Source organism: Rhinopithecus roxellana, chromosome 11 (genome assembly GCF_007565055.1).
Source record: "Rhinopithecus roxellana isolate Shanxi Qingling chromosome 11, ASM756505v1, whole genome shotgun sequence".
Classification (NCBI taxonomy): Eukaryota; Metazoa; Chordata; class Mammalia; order Primates; family Cercopithecidae; genus Rhinopithecus; species Rhinopithecus roxellana.
In genome coordinates this window covers 47,480,280-47,491,704 of record NC_044559.1, presented here as the reverse complement: position 1 = coordinate 47,491,704, position 11,425 = coordinate 47,480,280, and the positions used below count along the sequence as shown (strand labels likewise).

The window sequence follows — 11,425 nt, the reverse complement described above, 5'->3', positions numbered from 1 at the left end:
AAGATTTTAAAAGGCAACAAATTTCCAAGACAAGACAACAAAACAACACCCTATAGCTAAATATATTTGGAATAGGAAAAGGGAGACAAGAATTACATCTAGAGGGCTCCGGCGATGTTTGTTCTTGGTTTCAATTAATTAATTGATTGATACAGCTGTACCATTCACCTTAATGTTGGTTAACTTCACAAGCCCCTTAGAAACAGAAATAGCACATCCGCCCCCCCCAGAATTGGGCCTGTTAAGTCATTTGAGAAAATGGTATTAAAAAGAAAAATAAATATCGCAGTATTCATGTTATGATGTTATAGGCAGGAAAAAAATCATACAATTGTGATGACTGTCAACATGCTCATGCATTCTGGCCAAGTTAAAACCAAAGCAAAAGTGTCCATCTCATTCGGGAAAAACTTACTAATGGACCACATAAATTGTTTTTTCTCTCACAAGTGGAAGTTTGAGACAGGTTTGAGACAGGTTTACTTCTTTTTTTTTTTTTTTACACAATTTACTCTGTACCAGTTAGGAGAGGAAAAATATTTGAGAATCAAGAGCATGCCGACACTCAATGATAAGGAGACGATGGACTTTGAGCATGTCAGTCACACTCTACAATTTGAGATTAATTCCCGGAGTCCTTTGTGCACTTAGTCATGATTTTGCTCTTCGAAAGGAAGTTTTTTTCATCCCTGTGCCAACTCCATTGCGAAAGGACCTTTTCACAAACATCTTCTCCAAAATTGGCTTTAGAAAATCTAGTTCTTTGCTCCTGTCCAATCTGGTTGGGCAGCTGTTCAGCAGAATGAGAAAGTAATCAGATTTTCCAGACACCTGGCAATTCAGATGGGGGAAGAGAAAGAAAATACAGCCTTAGGGTTAAAAGTGTATTTCAACAGTAACAATTTTCAAAATCTTACGGCGATAAATCCAATATATCAATCATCTTAAAGGCAGAAGTTTTGCTAAAACAATAATCTACTTTAACAAGATACAAAATATTATTTGGGGTGATCTACCTACTTGTCTAATTTTTACACTGCTTATATACTTGCTGCTATTCTGTATTTACATCAGGCACTACACATAAGTTATCTTGTTGCTGTTATTTTATAAAGAATATTTCAAGCAGCACTAATTAGCCCTGGGAATCATTTTTAAAATTGACTTAGAAAAGCAATCCATGAGGATCAAACTGTAGGTGTCAATCAGAACCGCCTTTCTCCTGGGGCCTGTCCTGGGCCATTTGCCAAGTTTCCCCATAAGGATGTCTTCCTACTTGAACAACGGCATCTTCAACTTCCGACTTTAGTTCAGGTCCTCATCAGTGGCTCGAGGCCTGGATAGTGTGGGAGAGTGTAGGGCACTTAGTGGTAGAAGAAATAGATCTGCAATCTTAGAGTTCAAACTGGCCTTCAGGAACCTGAAGTTCAACCCCATATTTTGCAGAAAAAAAACTAAGTACAAGACCAAAGGTGCATGCTGTGTCTCAGGGCTGGAGATTCCAAGAGGTAGCTCTGCCCCAGGGTTTGCATATGAATCATCAACACTTGTCATGTTTTCCCTCGTGCATGGTTTCAGAAGAATTATAACACACTGATAAGAGGCTAATACAAATTTCGCCAATAATACAAAACACAGATTTATCCATGATCTGTGTGCTGCTTGCATTATGGGCATCATCTTGTCCTACTCCCGAACAAAGCTCTGTGAAGTAGATACTGTTATTTTCGAAGCATCTGACTCCAAGTTTAGGTTTCTCAACTAGACTAGAACTACAAGAGGAAAAAGGAAATTGAGTGCTCTTATTATCAATAAAGAGACGTGCTAAAATGTAAAACTCAGACTTTTTTTTCTATCAAGGTGCAGGAAAACAAGTGTGGTCTCAGGTTACTGTATTTGGAAGTTGAAACGGGGCCAGAGGGCGTAAAGCGTTCCCTGTAATTCTTCACCCACGAGTGGGTGGTTTACTGAAGATTCAGTGCATCCCAGACAAATCACTCCCACTGGCCTCTGGGGAGAAAAGAAGTTGGGGGTTTTTTCCCCCTTTTTCATCTCAGAGAGTTTGGTCAGAGAATTTCAGAACTATTGGTCATGAGAAAACCAATCAAACACTCTTAGTCGGACAACTGCTATGTGTTTTTTCCGTGTGCTAACGGAGGAAATCTAAACATGATAGATAGAAAGCCTTCTATTTAAAATCCCCAGCAGGGAGGGGCCTCTGAGTCATTGCAGGAAGGGAAGCAAGCCAGTTCTTTCCAGAAATACTCATGATGCCACCTTTACACTGCAAAAGGAATGTATCAGTTCTGGTTATGAGATTCCTGAAACATCTCTAAAAAGACACTGATGCACTTTGCTGGTCATGGAAGGCAGCCCTTGCCAGGGCAGACTCATTAACATAATAAGGTTGTATATTTGCCTGGTTAATGGACTCAGTGAAGTTCGCAACAAATAGTATAAAAGACTATGTGTCTTCTGCCCTCATAATCATTCACTCTAAGCAATCGAATTAGCATGAATAGCATCCACACTCTTACTACAGGACTAGGTAATAATAGGAACAAAACTGTCACATGCAAAAATAGAAATAAGGAAAATGTAACAAAAAGGAGAAACATTTCATTTATGGACAAGGAAGTCTCATAAGTATTTTAGAACAAAGTACGTTCTTAAATTCTTTTTAAAAAGCTACAGAGAAGAGTCTGTTATTCAACAGAAACGTCATGAGTAAACCTTTGGGGAAAGAACAAAAAGTAATTAGGAAGACACTTGAGAAAATATACCAATTTATGGATTGTGACTCATCAGCTTGATCAATGTGGTGTCTTAAAGAATTGATGACTAAATTCATGTTGAATGCTCACAGGAGTGAAACCAAAAATAGGAAGCTATATTAAGTAAACAAGAAAAAGAAAATGACAGATGCAAAGATTAGTGAAAAGGCCAATAATATAAATAACTAGAGATCATTATGTCTGGACATACATTTATCATTTAGGATTTATGTGACATCCTTTTATCCTAAAAGTAGTTTCATAAATCACATTGATTTCAGTAATTATAATGTGACAGATTAAGTTTTAGTGAAAAAAAGTTAAAGTTCAAAATTCCATCAATGACAAAAAGTATTTTAAAATTGTAAACAAAATATTGACATAAAAACAACTGAAATATGATGTAGAAATAGTATTAAATATTCCAAAGAAAGATATTTACTTTCTGAATGTCTTGAACAGTTCAATGAACATAGGAGCTCAATCAATATTCTCCAATAAATATATGAATTAATATTTTATGTGATATTTTATTTAGATCTAACATTTGATCTATATTCTACATCTGAAAAAAATTCAACTGGTTTTGAAAAATGACCACTTTATTTTTAATATAGTTTCCATAGTTAAGTGTTCACTTTGATTATGAATGAATGCATGTGGAATAAATAAATTGCCATTGGCAAAAAAAAAAAAATTATTTTAGATTGAAATGAATATTTCCCTTTGCAGGAGCAAGCCCTAAATAATTCAAAACAAATTTGAATATAGTCTAGTATTACTTGTCACACAAATATTTTCTTTTACTAACGTCATCAATCTGCTGACTTTTTCCCATTGAGAACTCTAATAATAAAGGAAATTGCTTTTCTGTCACATGTTCCTTGCAAGTATTTGGAATTTACATACTTCACCATTCTAGTCATCTATTTAAGTATCTAAAATGGAGGCAAATCCTTACCTTAGAAGATGGAACTGGATAACACCAAAACACATGCATTGTGGACAGCGACAGAACTAGGATGAGACTGAGTTTTAATGAGCTGCAAAGTAGAAAAAAACACAATCAAAATTTAGTCTCATGTAGGCAAGAATAAGTAAAACAGCACGTAAAAATTCAACATTTTTCTTTGCAGAAAAACGTAGCCTTTTACCTAATCATTTTGGACTTCCGAAAATCTGTGCAGATAGGTGATTTTATTGCCAATTTTCTCACACTTACCGTCAGACCCTCACTGGGTGGCCTTTTTATACCAGAAAAATTCGGGAGTGAAAATGTCATCTCATCCCTCCTATATGACTAATTGTTCTGGCTGTGGCCTTTTGTTCTTGTTAAGTAGGAAAAGGACATAACATATAGGCATTGTCATTGAGCTGCCAATGATGGACTTCATTTAAAGTTTGCCATTAAGAATGTCCTTCAAAACCATTGTCTTTGAGACTGCATCATTGTGGCATGGGTGGCCAGAGGTCTCAAAAGGAAACAAAAGGTTTTCTTAGCTTAGAATTTAAACCTTTAAGAAGGATGACATTCTTTCTTTGAATGCCGCAGACATTATGTTTCAGAAACTAACACAAAATGCTTACAGGAATAAAGAACATCTACCCGGCTGGGCACAGTGGCTCACACCTGTAATCCTAGCACTTGGGAGGCCAAGGTGGGTGGATCACCTGAGGTCAGGGGTTTGAGACCAGCCTGGCCAACATGGTGAAACCCTATCTCCACCAAACATACAAAAATTAGCCAGGTATGGTCGTGCACACCTGTAATACCAGCTACTTGGGAGGCTGAGGCAGGAGGCAGGAGAATCGTTGAACCCAGGAGGCAGAGGTGGCAGTGAGCCAAGATCGCACCACTGCCCTCCAACCTGGGTGACAGAACCAGACTCTAACTCAAAAAAAAAAAAAAAAAAAAAAAAAAAAAAAAAAAAAATTATCCAAACAACTAATGCAGATTATTTACATTTTCTACTTTAGATTTCTTTCTTTTAGGATTTCAGCAGTTAAAGTAGGAAAACAAACGTCACACCTTTTCTGCTAGTTATCCAAATAAAGGGAGGACACTGTGTATGCCCTGTCCATGCCACGTGCACTCCCAAAGTCCCAGGCCCACAGTTCTGGGAAAGCCTGCTTGTCATGGCTTCCTTTTTCCTCCCCAGGGTATGGGATTTCTCCAGGAAGCCTTTGCTGTCCTTGCACTTCAATGGGCATCTGCATTAATAAATGGATTCAGGAGCGCTAAGTGTGAACAGATGTTGCTGAGGCTTACAATGGAGAAAAACACCAAGGGAGGTGCTTTCTGCTTGGATAACTAGTGTTTCTGAGATGATGCCAACAGTGTTTGAATACAAAGCAACCAAGGATAATCCGTGCGTCCTCCAGATCAGCACCTTTTGGAGGACAAAGCTGCCCTGTGTCTGGGACAGTTGCTGCCAATTTGTTGGCACTGCATTTCTTTCTTTGGGGAACTGCCATTTGCATGATTGTTATGTAGCTGTCAATCATGTAGTCACAGTTTGTCTTTCACAAGGAGAAGCAGATGACCCAGACTCTCAAGAGAACCAACCTCACAGGATTAGAGCCAAGTTGAGGGGCTGAGGCAAGGGATCCAAACGTCTTTGATCAGTGTTCATATGGGACATTGTGTGGATATTAGAAGACAAAGGACCTAAGAGCACTGAGGAACTGAACATACACATTTACTTTTGGTTGTTTCAGCTAAAACACACACACACACACACACACACACACAAACACACACACACACAAACACACACACACACACACACACACACACACACACAAACACACACACACACACACAAACCAAAAAAGAATGCAGAAGGATTTTATTAAGCGGTAAACAATTGATCAAGTAGATCTGAGAAAGGAGCTTACTGAAATACACCCAACAGACTCAAGTTATTTTTGCGTGTAGTGAAGACAGTATCAAAATGGAGGGTTAAGTGGAAATTTGTTTAAGAATCAGCTCAATCAATAACACATCCCCTCCCAACTTCCCATTGCCAGACACTGTCTACTGTCTAGAATTGGCAGGAGATGACAGGTTTATTATTTTTATTTTTTCATTTTTTATTTTTTATTTTTGAGACAGGGTCTCCCTCTGTTGCCCAGGCTGGAGTGCAGTGGCATGATGATGGCCCACTGCAGCCTTAACCTCCTGGGTTCGAGTGATTTTCCCACCTCAGCCTCCAGGTAGCTAGGACTACAGACATGCGCCACCTTACTCAGCTGATTTTTTGTTTTTTTGTGGAGACAGACTCTTACTGTGCTGTCCAGGCTGGTCTCAAACCCAAACTCCTGGACTCAAGAAAAATCCTCCTGCGTTGGCCTGCTGAAGTGTTGGGGTTAAAGGTGTGAGCCACTGCATCTGGTCAGAGAGATTTATTCTAAGGAGAAGGTAAACAGAGGGGATCAGGTATAGTGAAATGAAAGAGTATCTTTCTAAAAACAAAGATTGAATAAGGATTACACTCAATGCCAAGACCCATGGACCTCTTCCTTGACACAACTCTCAGCATACTGCCAGGCAGGTCTTAAACCACAAGACAAGTCAATAGAAGATCCTCCTGTGAGAAGCCCAAGAGGAAAAACCTAGAGATACAGATGTTAGGATTTCTAATAAAAACATCTCAGCCAATTGCAGTACACAGAAGTTCACAGTTGACAATTCCCAATAACACACAAAATGCTGCCATGAACTTTTTAGTGTCCACTTTTAAACAGACAACCCAGAGACACACTGAAATGAAGGATATTTATGAAGTCATAATCTAACAAAAACAAAGAAGATAAGAACTCTATAGCAATAGTAATTTATCATGAAAAATGGAGACCAAAATATGCAGAAAAAAATAACTCAAAGGAAATAAGAGAAAACATAGGAGAAGAAAACCTTAAAAAGAAACACCTTAATATTCCTCATGAAAAGGGATGATACTGAGATATTGTATCTACAAATAAGAAAAGAAATCTATAAAAGAGAAACATCGGTTGGATCCTGAGCAAGATGGCCAAATAGGAACATCTCCAGCCTCCAGCTCCTAGCGCGAGCCACTGCATTTTCAACTGAGGTACTGGGTTCATCTCACTGGGGAGTGCCAGACAATCAGTGCTGGTCAGTTGGTGCAGCCCAACCAGCGAGAGCTGAAGCAGTGTGAGGCATCACCTCACCTGGGAAGTGTAAGGCGGAAGGGAATCCCTTCTCCTAGCCAAGGGAAACTGAGACACACAACACCTGGAAAATCATGTAACTCCCACCCTAATACTGCACTTCACCAAGGGTCTTAGCAAACGGCACACCAGATTATATCCCACACCTGACCTGGAGGGTCCCACGCCCATGGAGCCTCCCTCATTGCTAGCACAGAAGTCTGAGATCTAATTGCAAGGTGACAGCGAGGCTGGGGGAGGGGCGCCCACCATTGCTGAGGCTTAAGTAGGTAAACAAAGCTGCTGGGAATCTCGAACTGGGTGGAGCCCACCACAGTTCATGGAGGCCTGCCTGCCTGCCTCTGTAGACTCCACCTCTGGGGACAGGGCATAGCTAAACAAAAACCAGCAGAAACCTCTGCAGATGTAAATGACCCTGTCTGACAGCTTTGAAGAGAGCAGTGGGTCTCCCAGCACAGAGGCTGAGATCTGAGAATGGACAGACTGCATGCTCAAGTGGATCCCTGACCCTTGAGTAACCTAACTGAGAGACATCCCCCACTAGGTGCAGACCAACACCTCACACCTCACACGGCTGGGCACACCTCTGAGACGAAGTTTCCAGAGCAAGAATCAGACAGCAACACTTGCTGTTCAGCAGTATTCTATCTTCTGCAGCCTCCACTGCTGATACCCAGGCAAACAGGGTCTGGAGTGGACCTCAAGCAAACTCCAACAGACCTGCACCTGAGGGTCCTGACTGTTAGAAGGAAAACTAGCAAACAGAAAAGACACCCACACCAAAACCCCATCAGTACGTCACCATCATCAAAGACCAAAGGCAGATAAAACCACAAAGATGGGGAAAAAGCAGGGCAGAAAGGTTGGAAATTCAAAAAGTCAGAGTGCTTCTCCCCCTCTAAAGGAACACAGCTCATCGCCAGCAACGGATCAAAGCTGGACAGAGAATGAATTTGATGAGTTGAGAGAAGAAGGCTTCGATTGATCAAACTTCTCAGAGCTAAAGGAGGAACTATGTACCCAGCGCAAAGAAACTAAAAATCTTGAAAAAAGAATGGAAGAATGGATAACTAGAATAAACAATGCAGAGAAGGTCATAAACGAACTGATAGAGATGAAAACCATGACACAAGAATTATGTGACAAATGCACAAGCTTCAGTAACCGACTCGATCAACTGGAATAAAAAGTATCAATGACTGAAAATCAAATGAATGAAATGAAGCAAGAAGAGAAGTCTAGAGAAAAAAGAGGAAAAAGAAATGAACAAAGCCTCCAAGAAATATGGGATTATGTGAAAAGACCAAATCTACATCTGATTGGGGTGCCTGAAAGTGAGGGGGAAAATAGAACCAAGTTGGATAACACTCTTCAGGATATCATCCAGGAGAACTTCCCCAACCTAGTAAGGCAGGCCAACATTCAAATTCAGGAAATACAGAGAACGCCACAAAGATACTCCTCGAGAAGAGCAACTCCAAGACACATAATTGTCAGATTCACTTCATTTCCTTCAAGTTCCTTCATTTCCCTCAAGTTGAAATGAAGAAAAAAAATGTTAAGGGCAGCCAGAGAGAAAGGTCGGGTTACACACAAAGGGAAGCCCATCAGACTAACAGCAGGTCTCTCCGCAGAAACTCTACAAACCAGAAGAGAGTGGGGGCCAATATTCAACATTCTTAAAGAAAAGAATTTTCAACCCAGAATTTCATATCCAGCCAAACTAAGTTTCATCAGTGAAGGAGAAATAAAATCGTTTACAGACAAGCAAATGCTTAGAGATTGTGTCACCACCAGGACTGCCCTACAAGAGACCCTGAAGGAAGCACTAAACATGGAAAGGAACAACCGGTATCAGCCATTGCAAAAACATGCCACAATGTAAAGTCCATCGATGTTAGGAAGAAACTGCATCAACAAAGGAGCAAAATAACCAGCTAATATCATAATGCCAGGATCAAGTTCACACCTAACAATATTAACCTTAAATGTAAACGGACTAAATGGTCCAATTAAAAGACACAGACTGGCAAATTGGATAAAGAGTCAAGACCCATTAGTTTGCTGTATACAGAAGACCCATCTCACATGCAGAGACATACATAGGCTCAAAATAAAGGGATGGCGGAAGATCTACCAAGCAAATGGAAAACAAAAAAAAAAAGCAGGGGTTGTAATCCTAGTCTCTGATAAAATAAACTTTAAACCATCAAAGATCAAAAGAGACAAAGAAGGCCATTACATAATGGTAAAGGGATCAATTCAACAGGAAGAGCTAACTATCCTAAATATATATGCACCCAATACAGGAGCACCCACATTCATAAAGCAAGTACCCTAGAGACTTACAAAGAGACTTAGACTCCCATACAATAATAATGGGAGACTTCAACACTCCACTGTCAACATTAGACAGATCAACGAGACAGAAAGTTAACAAGGATATCCAGGAATTGAACTCAACTCTGCACCAAGCGGACCTAATAGACATCTATAGAACTCTCCACCCCAAATCAACAGAATATACATTCTTCTCAGCACCACATCACACTTATTCCAAAATTGACCACATAATTGGAAGTAAAGCACTCCTCAGCACATGTACAAGAACAGAAATTATAACAAACTGTCTCTCAGACCACAGTGCAAACAAACTAGAACTCAGGACTAAGAAACTCAATCAAAACTGCTCAACTACATGGAAACTGAACAACCTGCTCCTGAATGACTACTGGGTACATAATGAAATGAAGGCAGAAATAAAGATGCTCTTTGAAACCAATGAGAACAAAGATACAACATACCAGAATCTCTGGGACACATTTAAAGCAGTATGTACAGGGAAATTTATAGTACTAAATGCCCACAAGAGAAAGCTGCAAAGATCTAAAATTGACACTCTACCATCACAATTAAAAGAACTAGAGAAGCAAGAGCAAACACATTCAAAAGCTAGCAGAAGGCAAGAAATAACTAAGATCAGAGCATAGAGACACAAAAAACCCTCCAAAAAATCAATGAATCCAGGAGTTGGTTTTTTGAAAAGATCAACAAATTGATAGACTGCTAGCAAGACTAATAAAGAAGAAAAGAGAGAAGAATCAAATAGACGCAATAAAAAATGATAAAGGGGATATCACCACTGACCCCACAAAAATACCAACTACCATCAGAGAATACTATAAACACCTCTATGAAAATAAACTAGAAAATCTAGAAGAAATGGATAATTTCCTGGACACTTACACTCTCCCAAGACTAAACCAGGAAGAAGTTGAATCCCTGAATAGACCAATAGTAGGCTCTGAAATTGAGGCAATAATTAATAGCCTACCAACCAAAAAAAGTCCACGACCAGATGGATTCACAGCTGAATTTCTACCAGAGGTACAAGGAGGAGCTGGTACCATTCCTACTGAAACTATTCCAATCAATAGAAAAAGAGGGAATCCTCCCTAACTCATTTTATGAGGCCAACATCATCCTGATACCAAAGTCTGGCAGAGACACAACAAAAAAAGAGAATTTTAGACCAATATCCCTGATGAACATCGATGCAAAAATCCTCAATAAAATACTGGCAAACTGAATCCAGCAACACATCAAAAAGCTTATCCACCATGATCAAGTGTGCTTCATCCCTGGAATGCAAGGTTGGTTCAACATTCGCAAATCAATAAACATAAGCCAGCATATAAACAGAACCAAAGACAAAAACCACGTGATTGTCTCAATAGATGCAGAAAAGGCCTTTGACAAAATTCAACAGCTCTTCATGCTAAAAACTCTCAATAAATTCGGTATTGATGGAATGTACCTCAAAATAATAAGAGCTATTTATGACAAACCCACAGCCAATATCATACTGAAAGGGCAAAAACTGGAAGCATTCCCTTTGAAAACTGGCTCAAGACAGGGATGCCCTCTCTCACCACTCCTATTCAACATAGTGTTGGGAGTTCTGGCTAGGGCAATCAGGCAAGAGAAAGAAATCAAGGGTATTCAGTTAGGAAAAGAAGAAGTCAAATTGTCCCTGTTTGCAGATGACATGATTGTATATTTAGAAAACCCCATCATCTTAGCCCAAAATCTCCTTAAGCTGATAAGCAACTTCAGCAAAGTCTCAGGATACAAAATCAATGTGCAAAAATCACAAGCATTCTTACACACCAGTAACAGACAAACAGAGAGCCAAATCATGAGTGAACTTCCATTCACAACAGCTTCAAAGAGAATAAAATACCTAGGAATCCAACTTACAAGGGATGTGAAAGACCTCTTCAAGGAGAACTACAAACCGCTGCTCAGTGAAATAAAAGAGGACACAAACAAATGGAAGAACATACCATGCTCATGGATAGGAAGAATCAATATCGTGAAAATGGCCATACTGCCCAAGGTAATTTATAGATTCAATACCATCCCCATCAAGCTACCAATGACTTTCTTCACAGAAT

At 39.6% G+C, this 11,425-nt stretch overlaps 1 protein-coding gene across 1 annotated transcript; it reads right to left on the bottom strand.

Moving 5' to 3' along the window:
- Positions 1–619: 619 nt before the first annotated feature.
- Positions 620–3,950, bottom strand: NPS (neuropeptide S). Its single transcript, XM_010357891.1, has 3 exons — positions 3,929–3,950; positions 3,736–3,817; positions 620–831 (listed from the first exon to the last, which is right to left on the bottom strand). The coding sequence occupies exons 1-3, from the start codon at positions 3,934–3,936 to the stop codon at positions 652–654; spliced, it is 270 nt and encodes an 89-aa protein (XP_010356193.1). The 5' UTR covers positions 3,937–3,950; the 3' UTR covers positions 620–651.
- Positions 3,951–11,425: the final 7,475 nt, after the last annotated feature.